This window comes from Denticeps clupeoides, chromosome 3 (assembly GCF_900700375.1).
Source record: "Denticeps clupeoides chromosome 3, fDenClu1.1, whole genome shotgun sequence".
NCBI classification, from domain to species: domain Eukaryota; kingdom Metazoa; phylum Chordata; class Actinopteri; order Clupeiformes; family Denticipitidae; genus Denticeps; species Denticeps clupeoides.
This window is the reverse complement of record NC_041709.1, coordinates 4,366,989-4,385,410: the sequence shown is the minus strand read 5'-3', so window position 1 is coordinate 4,385,410 and position 18,422 is coordinate 4,366,989. Positions and strand designations below refer to the sequence as shown.

Genomic DNA, 18,422 nt, shown 5'->3' with positions numbered 1-18,422 from the left:
TTTGGGGACATTTTTATGATGACAAATCTTTCCTAATAGAAGGGGATGGGCCATTAAAGGATTCTACCGCTTTACAAAGAGCTTAGAAATCTTTTTTATGCTCTCCTGTGTCTAATAAAGTAACATGAAATCCAGTGTGGTGAACGTACCTGTGTATATCTCTGCCTCAGAAGGGTCTTCTACCTTCTTGTGCTGGATGACGTAATCTGAGACTTTATAGCCGATGATAGGCTCCACATCTATCCACTCAATTGCCACCATGGTGCTGGAAGGCTCCATGTGTGGTGCCAGTCTTAGGCTGAACAGAAAGCGTGCGAGAGAGAAAGAGAGAGTGAGAAATATGATTTAATGTCTGAACTAATAATACTTTATTCTCTCATATTTCATTGTAAGAGCCTTTTCTGCATCTATTTAAAAAAAAGTACAATGCATTTCAATTTACATTTACATTTACAGCATTTATCAGACGCCCTTATCCAGAGCGACTTACAATCAGTAGTTACAGGGACAGTCTCCCTGGAGCAATTTTAGGGTTAAGTGTCTTGCTCAGGGACACAATGGTAGTAAGTGGGATTCGAACCCGGGTCTTCTGGTTCATAGGCGAGTGTGTTACCCACTAGGCTACTACCACCCCATTTCAATAGTTATGTATTATATACTTATATGCATGCATTATATACTTTGATTCACAAATGCAGTTTTGGAGGTGGAAACTGACAAAGGACAACTGGAGCACAGAAGCATGGTTCTTCCGAAACATCTGAGCAAAGGGACCGGCGGGAGTGTGACAGCGAATGCAGACTGACGGCAATTAAGAAATCGTCAGGGTTCCCCAGGAGAGGGTCTGATGGAGGCGGGGCAGCACGAGCTGGGTGATTGTGGCTTACATCGGCTGTCTCAGGGGGCTGCAGTTGGGCAGGCCGTCTTTGCCAAAGGCACTCAAGTCGCAGCGGCACCAGTTGTCGATGACATCGCCCCTCCCCGCGCACCAGTATGAGCTCATCGTCGCGCTCTTGAAGGCCTGCAACGGGGACAGGTGAGAAAAACGCAATTATCTCAGATGCCTTGTCCAGTGAGTCACCGGGCCGTTCCAACCTTTTCATCCCAAAAAGCCTACCTCCCCCAGCCTCGCCACACACTGCCTTCTCACCTCGGGCGGGAGAGCTGCGTCCCCACAAGTCCCCACCGCGTGGACGGGAGTGCGGAGCTTCGTACAGGCACGAACCTGTCAAGCGGTAATTGGAAACACGGACCCTGAAAGGTCAAGCCACGTGTGCACGTCAGCCGTCTCAGCTCACGGTGCCCTTTACACCATGATGGTTCAAGCTTGGGCCGGGGGTGGGCTGGCTGGCTGGCTGACTGGCTTTGCTGGCTGTGAAACTACTGTGTGGCGTCGGATTAACACACAAACATCCAAAAGTTCAAAATCGGTGTTTATAGCACTGTCAAAACATTAGCAGAAGCCCACTGACTGCGTGGTGGCTCACGTGACATCCACGGTTTACGCATAAAGTCTAGACACTGTAAAACACGAGCAGAGAAAACTGGTTTCAGCACTCTCTAAACACAATGCCGTGACTGCTGTAAACAACAGCTGTGGAATCTGCCTGGAAATGCATAGTGTGCCATAAAACTTACATTTACATGATTTCCTCCTCGCCACAACAGCATACGGGATTACTTTACGGAATGACTTCTTTAAATGGTATGCCATTTCCCATGGCTATTTAGGGACGGCTTACTGGAATAATGTGCTTTCTCTTGTAATTATGCTTTCACGGAGCATTCAGGCATTTCCCACTGATAAACTGATTCACCCATTGCATACTTTTTTCAGTAATTTCACTTTCATACATTTTTTATGTATCAAGATATACAGATATATATATATTATTTGGGTAAAAAATATATAAAAGTTACTGTGTGCCCTTCTCACAGGTTGCTAGAACGGAGGTTGACAGTGTGTTCTTCTGGTTCATAACAAGGCGCATCATTTGTTATGACAGTCTAATATCATTGTGGGTTCTTCTGAAATGAATTGGCTGTTGTGTAGAACGGCACATTTGTTGACGATCAACGCTGCAATTGTGGGTTCATGTTCTAAAACATGTAATTCTATATGGTTTTGACTGTTTTATGGAACATAGAGTAACTGGCTGGCCACAAATGTAATATCCACCTAACACTGTGGATTAAAAACTTCACAATGCGACTACTGTTTGACTGTGTTGTCAGTGTACAGTGTACAGAGAGACAGTGGGAAAGCGACAGAAGCCACTATGTTAAGTGAAAATCTCCGTCCATTTGGTTATATACTTACTAAACCATATGGCCCGAAAGAGAAGAGGGGAGGGGGAGAGAGGGAGGGAATGTGGCCTCTGTGCGTTTGTGAATGGGAAATAGGCAATCAGAACGTGCAACAGGAAGCCCTGGGCAGCACATGCATGCACATTCGTAGACAAACAGGGGAAATGACCTCTAATGTTGGAGACCGCAGTCTGCCTTACATTTACCACCAACGGATTCCTAGAAAACCTGGGGGGGACGTGTGTGCGCACGTGGGCAATCAACGTGAGCAAAAGTGAAACCGTTTAGCGGGTGTTTATATTTGAAATAAAAATCCCAATTCGACTAAGCGAACGGGCCCCTTAGCTGCGGGTTAACATGATGCAAGGAAGGGGAGAACACGGCGCTCGAGGATGGTGGATGACCGAGTATGTGAAACACGCTTCACTGGAGAGAACCACAGGACCGTCTGGGATGGTAACAGGGAGATCCCTGTGGGAAATGTTGTGGCATGTTCCTCAATCTTCCTTCATCTATCCCACGTCATTAGCTCGGGCATGTGAAAGGGTCTCGAGTTATACTATCCTCTATTAATTAGCTGTAGGTTCAGCCCTGTAATCTTAATACATTGCTTCCTAGAATGGTGCTGGACCACCAAACTCCACGTACTGCCGACCAAAATGTTTGCTAGTTCAGCTGCAACGAAACCGAATGCCTGAATGTTCACCCCTTGCTGTTTTTGTGATGAAATAAAGGCTTTATGATAATACCTTTATGTCAGATGAATGGGATGAAAAAAATACATTGAGAAATAGCAGACATTCTATTAGTAGTAAACATTCAATGTGATATTCAGATTTTTTTTAATAAGTTAAATATTGTATGTGTGTCAACCTGGTAAAAAACACTTGAAACAAGTTAAATCACACATAAAACCACTTGTTATGACATTAATATTTTCTTAAAGGATTTAGCCAAAAAAAACGAAAAAATGGCTCAGTATAAGGGATCAGATGGGGTTTTTAATTCATCCCTGAAAAGAGCATCCTTACAATAACCAGATAAATGAAATTTCGTCAGTGTCACTATAAGCATATTATGGAAGAAAAAGTTGAGTGTTGACAAGGGCATTTAAGGACACTGTCACCAGCATAGATGCAGATGTCCCCAGCAGGCCTGCTTGATATTGTTTCGTACACTCTATGGCCCATACACATTATTTGGGATGTCTTACTTCGCAGAATCCCATCGCCATTTACAAGAAGCTGGGTGACTGTGACCTCCTCCTAATGCGTTTATCTGGTCCGCTCATCTAAACTCACCATATTACTGTCCCCTTTTGGCGCCTAATAGGTGAAAGCAAAAGCCAGATGGCCGGCGGCTTTGATTCATCAAATGATCTGGGGAGCTGAGGCACCTCGTGTGTGGGACCTTCCACAAGCCACAAGAAACTGATAAGAAGGGGATCAGCCACAACATTAAATCAATCTGTATAATACCGGTCAACTTTGACTGAATGGGGCATGGACTCCATAAGACCTCAGAAGGTTTCCTGTGGTAACTGGGACTAACTGGGAGTCCTGGTAGGTCTCTCCCACAAATGCTTGACTTGATGTCTTGAGAGGAATGTGGAGACGAGATCAAAGCATTTGACACTGTTTCAGCTATTCCTGAAGAGTTTTGCAGTGGGGTATAGAAGGCTTTTCTGTCAAAAAAAAGGCCATCTGATACACAATATGTTCTGATATATTTTCCAGTCGTTTGAGTTCTTCATCAGTTTAACAAGAGCTATGGAACAAGACAGTCAAAGTCAGTGGTATTAATGCTGTGGCTGATCTGTATAACCTCTCTTCTATGAAACTCCATGGGCAATTTACAGGAAAAAGACATCATGGGCAATTGATGGCCTAGTTCACAAGGGTGGGCGGTGGCAGGGTAGGGTAAAGCCTCAGTCACAAGGGAGAGCCCTGACACGGCCATCTTTTTGCTCCGAGGATGTCTGGGGTCTGCTCTAAGCTGATTTGATTTTGGCTTTACGTCCACATGAATGGATTCTGTGTAAATCCAATACACCGATGTCCAAAAGAAAATCTATTTTGGCTAAAGCACTTTTCCCAACCCATATGTGCGCATATAATTTCTTTCCTATATATCCTGGTTACAGAGACACCTTTCTTCCCCGGGCTGAGGTTAGCCTGACCGAGATTCGATTTGCTACACCTTGCAGGGTCTTAAGCTTGGATACGTTTTTTTTTTTTTTTTTTTTTGCAGGCATGAAGTCTTCCGTCCAATTATACTAAGAATCATCGTCATCGTGTGTTCTTGAATTTAAGGGAAATAATAGAACAAATAAAGCTGTTCCACACATGAATTCTGCCAGGTTTGCTATTAAAAAAAAACCCAAAAAAAACCTGTGTAGTAAAAGCCCACCTTGCACAAACAACCCCGTCACCCTTTACATTACAGAAGTGGAGAAGCTGTAAGATCTATGTTATGAGTCACTGGATGCAAGATCAATTTGTTCCAAAGGTCTGGCATCATTCAGACAAATTCAGTCAGCACGTGTGTGGCCCGCAGATGTGTTGGGCTATGTGTTGATCACTCACAGCACACCACACACCTTAACTGCACACCCCAAATGTCGTTGCTCTTACCTGCCAGTCTGCACTACACAAGCATTATTGGACGAGCAACGTGTTTACATGTCTATATGGTGTGTGCTTTGTCTGCTCTGTCTAGTGTAATCGTAGTCTGTTTTTAAGTTTAAACCGCTGGAAACTTCAGCACTGGAGAACAGATTACATCCCTGCAACATAGCTGGTGCTTCCCGCAATGTATTGTATTATATTGAAAGATAAAGAACGACCATCAGCATCAGCACCCCCCCGCCCCACCAAATCCTATAAATGACCACCATAATCAAAGCATTTTTTTGTGCAAACCAAAGCTACATGGTGAGGGGCCGGCATCCTGATGAAAACAGGATCAAAATTGCCACATGAGAACGCTGGCAGAATTGTTTTGTTTTAATCCTTTCGCCCTGTGTTTTTTTCTGAGGAAGCAGAGACGGATAATTCCTGATCGTAACACAATACCTGTCTACCTCCATAATGGACAGATTGACAGCGGGAACTTGACGGGCCCCGTCAGGAGACAGACAGTATTGTGAGTGGCCAGTAATGCCTTCTCGCGGCCCTGCCAGGTTTTTTTTTTTTCTTTCCCCCTCTTCTCCCCGACCGTTCGTTCGCGTTCTCATAGCCTGGACCCATCGCGGGCCAAGGCTCCTTTGTGTACGGAACATATAGCGGCCTTTTGTGTCCGCTATGCTAATTGAAATAAGAGGTTTTTCCGAGGCACGGCCAAGAGGAGCATCAGTCGTTCCCCTGGGCCAGCGACATCAATAACACGCTAATAACCCTGCTATCTCCGCGCCGGAGCGATCCGCCACTGCCCTCTCCCATCCCCGGACTACACGGAGGAGGAAGAAAAGGGTGGGAAAAAAAGGAATAAAGGGATGAAAGGGGCAGGGGAGGGCTGGGTTTAAGGGAGGACATTTTTGCTCATACGCACGTTTATCTATCGACGGACGCCCGCCAGGGGCCGTCTGCTATTGATTGGGCCCTTTCAGCATGGCGGGACCTCTTGTTATTGGCTGCACGTATGGGGGGGGGGGGTTTTCGTCTTTGTTTGCGGGCATGTGTGCCGCTGCCGTGTTGCGGGGGGGCTCCGGTGTAATCCCAGCAAGCCCTGCAATTAACCGGGAGATGGAGCGGGAGGAGGGGGGCAATGCGGCCGATTCCCGGGGTGCGAACAGTCAGGGGTTCGCCGGGCCTGTGCGGGGCAATTTGCAGGTGAGTCACACAGTCGGTCATCCAACAGGCCCGCTCTAATTGCATCTCCTTCCCTTCCTTGGGAGACATTACTACCGAGGGCAGGAGTGGTGGAGGGGAGAAGGAGAAGACTCAGATGAACGGCTGGAGAGCTCAACTCCGTGTCCTCATTTACCTGGTGAGTCAGAGGATGCAGTGGACTCTAATTGAATAAGGGCATCATCCTTAAGGATAAAGATGTCGTGTTCCTCAAGCAGTAATGAAGAAAAGTGGAATGCTGCGCACACACACAAACACACAGAGTGACCACCGCTAAAGCATCTGAATTGCTTTGGCCCGTTCCCTGTCCTGCTGTTAGGTGTTGCACCACTGAACCACAGTTCTGTGAACTGACAAAAAACATTTCTTCAATCTTGAATTAAGGTTTGCTGATTAACCCTTGCGGTTGGTAAATGATCATTAACGAACACAATTGTGAATTTGCGTGCAAAAGATTTCACCGGCTAGGGCCTGATGGTCGCTCGGGAGCGGGAGACAGGCAGGGACGGAGCAGGATGTGCCGCGGAGTACGGGTAAAGTACAGTAAAGTGAAGTGATTGTCACATGTGATACACAGCAGCACAGCACACGGTGCACACAGTGAAATTTGTCCTCTGCATTTAACCCAACACCCTGAGTGAGCAGTGGGCAGCCATGACAGGCGCCCAGGGAGCAGTGTGTGGGGACGGTGCTTTGCTCAGTGGCACCTCAGTGTCACCTTGTCGGATCGGGATTCGAACCGGCAACCTTCTGATTACAGGGCCGCTTCCTTAACCGCTAGGCCACCACTGACCGAGGAAAAGGCAGCAGCATGTAATCGTGTCGGACGGACGTGAGTCGGGCCAGGAACGGAGGAGACGTAACCGGAAGCAGGAACAGAACGGTCGGTCCAAAGGGCGATCCGGAGAGCGGAGTCCGGTGAAGGAGGTCAAATCAAGAGAAATGGCTTGCAACAAACGCGATTCGGGATCGACGAATGAGTTCACATTGTTGACTGGTTGCGTCGTCCTTTTTTATATCTGCACTTGACCTCTGGCTGAAGCCCTTCTGGGTCGGTGCTGGCCAGGGGGACGAGTGGCAACCGTGACAAAAAAAGCTAATAAGTAAACTTTTGTAATTACCATTCATTTAGCATGTTACATTATTAACTTACTTTGAATGACTTGCCTAACAAAAGAGTGTAATAATTAATATGCTGTTCAAGCTTTTGTCCATGTCATGTCATTCACCCAAACAGATAATATTTGACTGATTTTAAGCGGTAAAGTGGCAGTATTGAAAGTCACAGGCGCCATCTACAGGCAGTCATCGTAGTTGCAGCAAAAAGAAAACGGGAAGACGTCATCCTCTAGACTTAATACTGTAAAGGTAGGAACGCATTCTGACCATTACTAAATCAGCTTCTCTTAAACCAAGCGGCCTGGAAACTCACAGTGGAGATTAAGGTACGACCCCATTTTCTTTCATTTCCTGCAAAATTGTGAGCAAGGGCTTCTTCAGCGAAACGCTGGGCAAATCCCCACATATGGTAGACATATTTTCATCAGCATAATTTCTCAAGGAAACCAGTTTCCTTTTTTCTCCTTCTCTTTCTCTCTCTCTCTTCTTTTTTCCTTAAATAACCACTTCATCAAATGCTCCCCTTATGGGTTTGGGACTTGTTTGAGGCACAGCTTTTAACCACATGGATTACGTGGATGAATTTCACATCTTGTTGTTGTTTACTGGGAATTTTTTTTTTCTTTTTGTGATCAGTTCATTTCTTTACGTTTCTTGTGATTCGATACAGATCTCTTTCACCATGTAACACAATTCCCCATAGTCACCATGAGAGCTTTTTCAGCCCCACTGCTCCCTCTCACCTCTTTGGTGACGTTGTCCTGCACCAGGCTGTACAGGGGAACGATGCGGCTGACCTCCAGGAGGACAGGCGAGGGGCTGGGCGTCTCGTGGCCAGGCTGCCGACACAGGTGGCAGGCCGAGGGGCAGCTGCCCTTCTCCTCGCAGCGGATCTCCACGCCCGAAACCAGGTCATCGGACAGCAGCTGGGTCTTCAGCAGAGCCGACAGGTAGCTGATGAAGGGCATGGACTTCAGCTCCCGCCGGCTGCCCTGGTCTGTGGCCTCTGCGGACGATAAAGCAAACACGAACACACCGCTGATGGTGACGTCGACTGGGACCCCTAACCATGAATAAGTGGCGTGTGTTTTGACCCAGCAGTGCTCATCTGGATACACTTCGGTTGTGGGGGGGGGAACCCTTTCCTCTCATTGATTCATTAAGTGGGGAACGATGAGAGGGTGATGAATGGCTCCTGAAAAAATGTAAATAAATATTGTTTGATTTTGCACATCAGGGGGCCGGTTGGCGTGCACGCTGAGCCGGGAGAATAGCAGCACTATTGAGGGAGATGCTAATTGTGTGTTGAATGTTTCTCCCCTATGTTGCAAGAAACAGCAGTTTTTTTTTTGGGGGGGGGGGGGGGGGGGGGGGGGGGGGGGGTTGAATGGTGAGCACAGATATGGGGGGGCGGGTGGAGGAGACGTCATATATAGGTGTGTAGACCCTGCACCTTTGCCTTTCAAGCTTATGAAATGCCCCCTGGACTCCATATATTGCTGCAGCCCCCCCCCCCATACTGAAATTGACATAAATGGGCTGCAGAAGGGAAAAATAAAAAGCATTTAAAAAAAAAAGGAGTAATTGGAAGCAGCTTAGAGAAAGCTGTCAAATGATATATTTCCTGCAGCGCACTTACTCATAATGAAAATGAGCTTTGCAAAAGAGAAAAGCAGCATGTTCACGCTTGCATAATGGCTCCAAACTGTTATTTTGTTATTTTAGGCTGCAAGCTCCAAACTCTTGTATGGTGAAGACTTGTATGGTGCACTTAACTCCAAACATGACCATGCTTGACACTCAGCTGTGGCTTTAGATGACAAAAATCTGCTGCAGTGGTCCAGCGTCCACTGCAAATATTTACGAGGACTGTGCCTGGGAGAGCAATAAGCCTCCCTCCCTCCCTCAGAGAAGCAAAAAAAAAACCCTGAAACAACTGGGCTGTCGTGAGTGAGCTCTCAAAGTAGAGCTTCAAGGTTACACACAATCCCATCCAGGCCAACTTCTCGCTGCATCAACGCAAGCAGAAACATGAAAACACCGGACCGGGCCATGCCATTTCCCATCCAGTAGTAACTCCACTGGTACGTTTCCGTAACCTGTAACCTGTAACCTGTAACCGCAAGACGGCAGTTTCATCACATTCTCACGTCTCTCTTTTTATGGCTCGTAATCGGCAAAAGTGTGAAACAGCAGCTCATCGAAATAGATCTCTGGGAGCGGCCTCACCCAAACACTTTCCCCTCTCCCGTTCCCACCCCGCTAAAACGGCAGTCACTCATTAATGGAGAAAACCTCCTGTCACAGTTTGGGGCTCCTTGGCAACAACAGTGCAAGTGTCAGCTGTCATTTTACACGAGTTGTCACATGCCCTGAGTGTTTGCAGTTCTATTACCGTGCCGCAATAAAAAAAAAAAACTGCTCAGCTCAGACCGTTTTGATCTGCAATCTGGCTTTTTTTCAAGCCATAAGCAGATTGTCAGATCATGTTGCTTATTAATTTTCCACACATGGTCGGTTCTCATTTTTCTCAGTGTCTCTCACTCTGTTTCTGGTGGGGAAATGCAAAGCCCAAAGGAAAATGAGAACCAAACATGCACTCGACTAGAAGGACAAAGCTGTAACTGAGAAAGACAAGAGAGGATGCCGCGATGCAGAGTTAAAGCAGGTGTGCCGACTGGAATAATGTTTTTGAGGGTGAAAAGGACACATGCATGAATAAAAAAAAGACTTGATTTCAAGTTCTTTGTAAAATAAAAATGATAAATAACACAGAAAAATGTATTTCTAATCATAGCCTAAGAAGTGTCCTTTATAATAAAAGATTAGGCGTATTACTTATTTAGGTTGTTGTAAAGATTAAGAAGCACATCCAAACCTGTATTGAATTTGTGATGTAGGTGTATATTGTGAAAGCAAATGATTAATCATAAAACTGCTATAAACCTAGTACCTGCATTTGTATAAGGCCCTGCATTACCTCATTGTGTAACAGTAATCAAGAATAACAGTTCAGCAAGGTCCTCTGCTCCCCTCGTGTGGTAAATGAAAACATTACAGGAAAAAGTAGAAAAAAATACATTTGTACATTTATTTTATGTAAAATTTCTGAATGGTTTTCCCCCTCAGTAATAAATATATATACCTTCTGGACACACCTTCTCATTCAATGTGTTTTCTTTATTTTCATGACCATTTACGTTGGTAGATTCTCACTGAAGGCATCTAAACTAAGAATGAACACATGTGGAGTTATGTACTTAACAGAAAGTGGAGACCTGGCCTCCACAGTCACCGGACCTGAACCCAATCGATATGGTTTGGGAGGAGCTGGACCGCAGAGTGAAGGCAAAGGGGCCAACTTAACAAAAAAAAGGTGAAATAACTGAAAATATATTCTTGTTTCTTCAAAATAGCCGCCCTTTGCTCTGATTACTGCTTTGTACACTCTTGGCATTCTCTCAATGAGCTTCAAGAGGTCATCACCTGAAATGCTTTTCCAACAGTCTTGAAGGAGTTCCCAGAGGTGTTTAGCACTTGTTGGCCCCTTTGCCTTCACTCTGCGGCCCAGCTCACCCCAAACCATCTGGATTGGGTTCAGGTCCGGTGACTGTGGAGGCCAGGTCTCCACTTTTTGTTAAGTACATAACTTCACATGTGTTCATTCATAGTTTTGATGCCTTCAGTGAGAATCTACCAACGTAAATGGTCATGAAAATAAAGAAAACACATTGAATGAGAAGATGTGTCTAAACTTTTGGCCTGTACTGTATGTATGACTGTGTGTGTGTGTGTGTGTGTATGTATGTATGTGTGTGTGTGTGTGTGTGTGTGTGTGTGTGTGTGTGTGTGTGTGTGTGAATATATATATATATATATTCTATATGTACACACACACACAAATCATCATGTAAATATATTCTGTATGTACGTTTCCTCAATTGTATAAAGGTGACTGGGTGAATTTATTTAAGAAATTGATAAATATCGAACTTAATACTCCGCCGCGATGCTTAGGCGCTGCCTTGATCGATAAGTGCTTCTGCCAATCACTATCCAGCATGTTAAGCCGTGACCCCGCTGACAAGGACCCCGACCAATGAAAACGGCGGAGGGCGGGGCATTACATAAACTCAAGCATTACGTCACCACCGCAGTCTTCCAGGCTCACCCGCTGCATAACGCCCCAGTGTATTTCAGCATTGAAGCGTTGACATTGAAGTTAAGGTAAGCTGTACCACACGCAAAAAAAATATATATAAAAATAAAATCGATATTGACACACGTGGCCTGGCTGACGCGTGCTCGGGATTTCAGCGCCGATGCCCCGTGTTGGTCCGAGAGGTTTAAGAAAGAGCTAATTCGAGGATGTTCGTTAGCACCTTGTTGCTATAACCCCACTGGCCGCGAGTAGCGAGGCTGACAGCGCAGAGCTCTGCTGAACAAAGGCTCCGGTGCGGGCGTGTTACCGGCGATGCTAGTGGTGCTGCGATCAATGATTAGCCAGAACGTGCAGTTAGCATGCTAGCATCCTTTTCTAAAAAGTAAAAGTGTGCACTGGGCTCCGGGTAAAAAAAAAAAGATAATAACAACAGTAATAATAACCTGGCGAGTAAGTGGATGCCGCTTGTGTTTACATTTTAGCCAAGTCACCCTTTAGTTTTTGCTGGTCTGTTAGCTTGCAGTATATCCGGCCAGAATTTTTAATTTTTAACCCCTTGTCGGCAAACACTGAACTTCAAGCATAATTAGGACGAATAATAGCAGAGAGCATTTATATACTCTCAGTTCTCGCCACATGTGGTTGTGACAAGGCATAATGTAAACTTATTAACTGCAGTGGTTTATGAGATCATAACGATGCCTGTACGTAATATTTTTCAGCCACGCCGGGAATGCATCATGGCCACGGCGGCGTCGCTGGATCCGGATCTGGTGCGGGAGGTCCTGGAATGCCCCATCTGCCTGGAGACGTATAACCAGGAGCAGCTCCGGCCCAAGCTGCTGCAGTGTGGCCACAGCGTGTGCCGTCAGTGCCTCGAGAAACTGCTGGCGACCACCATCAACGGCGTGCGCTGCCCCTTCTGCAGCAAGGTGTCCCGCATGAGCAGCATCTCGCAGCTGGCCGACAACCTGACGGTGCTGAAGATCATCGACTGCGCCATCTCCTGTGGCACGGCCGGCAGCCTCATGTGCAAGTCGTGCAGGAACAGGTTGCCGCGGCAGTACTGTCGGGACTGTGGCGTGGTCCTGTGCGACGCCTGCAAGGGCGAGGGCCATCAGCAGCAGGGCCACAGCGTGCAGTCGATTCGCTCGGCTGCCGAGCAGCACCGCAAGGACCTCGGCATCAAGCTGGCGGCGCTCCGGGAGACCATGGGCGGCATTCAGAAGAAGAAAGCGGCCATTGACGGCGTGTCCAAGTCGTTGCGGCTCAAGTACAAGGCGGTGCAGCAGGAGTACGCCCGGGCGGAGTTCCAGCTGCACGAGGAGCTGGGCCGCGCCCGCAGGGCCTTCGCCGCCTCCATGTCGGAGGTGGAGAAACTCAACGCCCAGATCTTGGAGGAGCACACCTACTTGCTCAGCATAGCCGAGGTGCAGGTGGTGTCCCGGTGTGACTACCTGAGTACGTGCATCAAGCAGTCAGACATCGCGCTTCTCGAGGACAGCGCCGCCGGGAGCGACGAGGACGAGCTGGACCTGAAGGGCGGCCTTCCTGCACTCCTCAAGCTGCAGGACCCCGAGCTGATCAAAACGGAGCGCTCCGAAGCTCTAGGGGTGGGGCAGCTGACCACAAAGCCATGCACGGTCAACACGGATGACGAGGACGGCCAAGAACTTGCTGCCTCGGCACCTTTGGACCTCTATAGGGACATAGACATGTTCACCGCGGTAGAAGAGACGGTGTGCGCCTCTCCCGGCAGCTTTAAATCCAAATCCATGGACGGAGGGGGCCCGTCGCCTGGCGCTGCTGGCTCCGGCTCCTCGTCTGGTGCTCAGCTCTGCCAGTTTGTCAAGAAGATGGGATGCAAGGGCAACCTGCCGGGGATGTTCAACCTGCCCGTGAGCATCTGCGTGACCCCGCAGGGGGAGGTGCTGGTGGCCGACAGGGGTAACTATCGCATCCAGATCTTCAACCGGAAGGGCTTCCAGAGGGAGATTCGCCGCAATCCCAGCAGCATTGACAACTTTGTCCTGAGCTTCCTTGGTGCTGACCTGCCCAACCTCATTCCTCTGTCCATTGCCATCACGACCCAGGGCCTCATCGGCGTCACGGACAATTATGACAATTCTGTCAAAGTCTACACTACGGACGGGCACTGCGTGGCCTGTCACAAGAACCAGCTCATCAAGCCCTGGGGCATCGCTGCCATGCCCTCGGGCCAGTTTGTCGTGTCGGACGTGGAAGGAGGGAAACTCTGGTGCCTGGCAGTGGACCGCAACGTCGGGGTGGTGAACTACAACCGCCTCTGCTCGGCCGTCAGGCCCAAGTTCGTGGCGTGCGACCCCGCCGGGACGGTTTACTTCACCCAAGGCCTGGGACTGAACATCGAGAACCGGCACAACGAGCACCATCTGGAGGGCGGCTTCTCCATCGGCTCGGTGGGCGCAGACGGCCAGCTGGGCAAGCAGCTCAGCCACTTCTTCTCCGAGACAGAAGACTTCCGCTGCATCACGGGAATGTGCGTGGACGCCAACGGCGACCTTCTCGTGACGGACAGTGGCCGCAAGGAGATCCTGCAGTTCCCCAAAGAGGGGGGCTACAACATCCTCATCCAGGAAGGCCTCACCTGCCCTGTCGGGGTGGCGGTGACCCAGAAAGGACAACTGCTGGTTTTGGACTGTTGGGACCACTGTGTTAAGGTGTACACGTACTTGCAAAGGCGACGTTCCTCCACATGCTAAATTGTGGGCACTGTGCACGGGGTTGGTGTTAGTGGGGGGGGGGGGGGGGGGGGGGGGGGGGGGGGGGGACCCCTGACTTGTCACTTTAAACACTTTTTCTTTCAAGCTGCACTCTATAAACTGCTAGTGCTTCTGGGTAAATCTCTTGAGTGCCGGGGGGGCGCAATCTGGAAGTAACCCTGAGCAGGATCTTCTGTGGATCTTCAGGCTGACAAAGCACAAGATGGCAATAATCGGTCAGTGTTGTCGCATGTGGGAGAGAGAGAGAGTGAGAGAGAGAGAAAGAGAGAGAGAGTGAGAGAGAGAGAGAGAGGGTCCGTGTTTTCCTTCAATCTGCTTCTGTCTGACGGAACGTGATGAACTCGTACGAAAGGTTCATTTAAAAAGTGTAAAACAAAACAAAAAAAAAGAGCATATTTTATGTCACTGAAGTGCTGTGTGTGTAGGTTTTGGTTCATGCGCATCTACATGTGTTGAGTGTCGTATGAAATGTCATCGGTCCGTCTCACGTCGCTGTGCCGCGTTGCCCTGCTCGTACCTGAATGGGTTGAACTCGTGGAGGTTGGTGGCTCTGTCTTTTTGACGGAAGGCTCATCAGCAAGACGTTCATTCATCTCATTAATCGGTAGTGAGTATGTGTTGTGCAAAACCAATAAAGAAAGAAAAAAAAAAAAAAACCAACACAACGCCGGTCACTAACATGGCTCGGTCCCTTGGCCGGATCTCGTCGTGTAAATGCTGTCTGTATTTACCAAAGGTTTCCAAATGTTCTTTGTTGCCAGCTCGCCAATGTGGTTTGCGCAGCAGTTCCTAACTTCAGAAGCAGGGCCCACTGAAGAATACAATCAAATGATACCAAGTTTAAAAAAAAAAAGTTGACAAGTTCTAGTGTTCAAGTGTCCTTGTTCTTTCTGTGATGGATCACAAGACTCCTGTGCTGGTTTCCTTCAAGCTACAGGATATACGTTTCCTCTGAGGGTGTTCGGCATCTGCCTGGGGCGTCCTCCATGGAACTAGGTTTCTCCGTTTAGCCGGCTCATCCAAGCCAAAGCATCAAGGCAGCCCAATAGGAGAACATATGAAGCATTTTATTATTTTACGATCTTGAATTATGCTTAATTATGCCAGCTGAAAAAAAAAAAAAAAAAAGTATAATGCTTTGTGAAACACTGCCTGGGAAAACGGTTGGTTTTATTTTGTACCGTTTTGGACTGGCACAACATTTCAGTATTCACTATGACAGCATTAAATGCTCTTGTCTCCAGACCCACTTTACTGTCAGGGCTGTTTTTAAATTGGTCAGGTTGTACAATAGCAGATATTTATATTAAATGTGCAACAGGCATACAATAAACCTATAAAAAAAAAAAACTATGGTCTACATGGCAGGTCCATTCATCTGTGTTGTTGTGGTGCAATTAACCTTCCACTTTTTTCTGTTACATCTCATTACACTGGATAGGAAAAGCTGTCCCACTCTGCTCATGTAGACCTTATTGTATGCTCTGGTGTCACATGAAATGTGCAATGTGGCCATGTCACCTTGATGGTCATAACTGGTGTGTGTTATCGCATTGAAGTAAAATATTATGTGAAGTCATTCACAGACCTCCATGTTTAAAAATGTTATGCGTGCAATAAAATCCAACATTAATAAAGACTTTAATATTGTGATTGCCTCTGAAAGTCATTTTGCAGACTAGAAATGTACTGAGAAATATTGCAAATAAATGTTCATCAAAATTAGTGTTTTTTTCACAACATTTTACTTTTTGTGTGATTGGTCTAATGCAGGGGTCTCAAACTTGCAATTGTGGCTCGTGGGATGATATAAAAGTTTCATGTTAACATGAAAGTAAAGTGTTTGTCCTTGAGATATATGGTGACACAACAAAATGTGTCCTCTGCTTTTAACCATCACCCTTGGTGAGCAGTGGTCAGCCATGACAGGCGCCCGGGGAGCAGTGTGTGGGGACGGTGGCACCTTGGTGGATCAGGATCGAACCTGAACCTGATTCCTTAACCGTTAGGCCATGACTGCTCCGCCCATGAGTTCATGATTTTTAGCATTTACTGAATAAAAAAATATCTTTAGAATGTCTTTAGAATTTTTGATTGTAAAAAATATTGAAAATGATTTTTTTTTTTCTGGGGTCTGAATTTTCAGACCTCTGGGGTCTGAATTTTATGTGGAAGGTTCCTTTTTTTTGCAAGCAGAGAAACATTTCACAACAGCAATGGAGCACCCATGTAACACCTCATAGCCATCATAGAATTAATACTTCTTACTTATTTGTTATCATGATTAATCTGCAAATTAACTATCAGATTAACGACCGTTGACAATGTCCCCGTGAGGAGTGGCCCTCCAATAGGGCCACTCAGCTATAGCTTCTATGCGTCCCGCTTCAGCGTCAGGTTCCAACCTGGAGGCTATTAAGAAACAAATGCACCTTAATAACAACCTACATAACTGTATTCCATGGATTTTGTATAATAAATACACAAAGTTGTCTACATAATGACAGTACAGTAGAAGAAAGTAGGCAGGAGAAGCCATGTTCAGAAGATGCTCTTCGATATTTCATTCAAATTCGGGACAGTTTATGTTCAGAAGAACCCATTGAAGTTAAAGAACTGTTGGTAATGACGTTGGAGAAGATTTCAATTCGATTTTTTTTTAACAAAGCTTGTTTTTTTTGTGGAATTCCTGATGCTCAGCCTCACCCAGACTATGTCTCCTGCGTCCCCCAGCGTTCTTATCAGCCATAAATTCATCTTCTTTTTAGGTCTCTGCATATTTTTGTGCAAGTGCCTACTCTCATCAGGCCTTAATATGGCAAATGGTTGCAACGATAACATCGACACAACATTCTTGCAATACATCTCTTAAGAAATGACTTTTTTTTAAATGTAGCTATACATTTATTTAAACAGTTAATAAACAGCTTATAAACTGTAGCGTGCCTGTTTTATGGATCTGTCAGTAAAAAGTGATAAAGTGAAGAGATGAATATATTTGATGCGTGTTGCATATTTACAGGCAAACAGATGCCAGCAGGCTTCAATACCTTGACGCAAGATGATGTGTTTCCTCAGGACGTCTAGGCAGCAAAGAAGATTAATGCCCGCTGAATAAAATTGTTTCAGCCATATGGGACATAATGGTGTTTACATCCAATGAAATATGACCCGGGAAGGTCATTATCAACTGGCCGTCTGTTTGACTGATGAAGTCGTGCATGGCTGTTTTGAATCCTGCCGTGCTCATGGCACATTTGTTTCTTCTTGTTACTTGCACGGCGGCGTGCTCACATCCCCGCTTTTGCATTGCAAAAGCCCCTTCAGTTGCCGCAGAGCCATCGTGCATAATCCCTACGAGCATTCTGCTGTAAACGCTGCACAGATGGGAATACGCATGCTACCAGTGGCTGACTGTTCAGGAAAATCCACTGTTTGTTTAACTGCGTTCCCGAAAGCTTATTAGTCCGCAATAGGAAAAGACAATTTAATTTCATTGAATTTTATACAATATTTGATACATTTGTGGGTCCACCCACTCTCCTATTTCCCTCCATTATATATGTCCAATACTGTAGAGACTAGCACACATCGTCTATCATTTCAAGGTTAAGAAAACCCATCACCTCTAGTCTGTCTCTTGTGGACAGTAACTCTTCGGTGCCGGTCCTTCTCATGGCTAAGCGCCTTCATTAAAGCTTGCCTGCAAAATGACATCCCACTGCAAGCATAATATGTTGATAATGATCTCCCATTTTTTTACCTTTCTGGTATTGCAGCCAGAGCTGCTGCTGGGCCTTCTTGCTGGGGAAGTAGATGTTGCAAGTGAGCTCTGAGCCGTAGAGGGCCTCGGAGATGTAGTGGCTGCCGTACTGCTGGATGAAGGCAAGCATCTCCTCACGTGTGCTGTCTGCTGTCAGCCCCTTCAGCACCTTAGAGAAGGCTGAAGAAAAGAGCGAAAAGAACGGGGTTGGAGACGGCAGAAGAATTTGCTTACAGAAAATTCATCAAGTATTGAAAAGCATTTTCATTTTAATTTAATAACTATATATATATATATATATATATATATATATATATATATATATATATATATATATATATATATATATATATATATATATATATATTAGAGGTGGGCATAGATTAATTTTCTTAATCTAGATTAATCTCACTGTAATCTTTGAAATAATCTAGATTAATCTAGATTAAAATGGCTCATTT

The 18,422-nt window shown here is 46.3% G+C and overlaps 2 protein-coding genes across 6 annotated transcripts in view; one reads left to right on the top strand and one right to left on the bottom strand.

Annotated features, from left to right (window-relative positions):
- The window catches only part of astn2 (astrotactin 2), a 260,288-nt gene that overhangs the window by 26,151 nt on the left and 215,715 nt on the right, over positions 1–18,422 (bottom strand). For all 5 annotated transcript variants that reach the window (XM_028971803.1, XM_028971806.1, XM_028971805.1 and 2 more), the window contains 4 exons: positions 17,962–18,141; positions 8,018–8,280; positions 888–1,021; positions 150–298 (listed from right to left, as the gene is read on the bottom strand). In XM_028971803.1, the coding sequence (XP_028827636.1) occupies positions 150–298; positions 888–1,021; positions 8,018–8,280; positions 17,962–18,141 (726 nt within the window). The remainder of the gene's footprint in view (positions 1–149; positions 299–887; positions 1,022–8,017; positions 8,281–17,961; positions 18,142–18,422) is intronic.
- Positions 11,426–14,180, top strand: trim32 (tripartite motif containing 32). The gene is made up of 2 exons (XM_028971809.1): positions 11,426–11,501; positions 12,159–14,180. The coding sequence occupies exon 2, from the start codon at positions 12,177–12,179 to the stop codon at positions 14,175–14,177; it is 2,001 nt and encodes a 666-aa protein (XP_028827642.1). The 5' UTR covers positions 11,426–11,501; positions 12,159–12,176; the 3' UTR covers positions 14,178–14,180.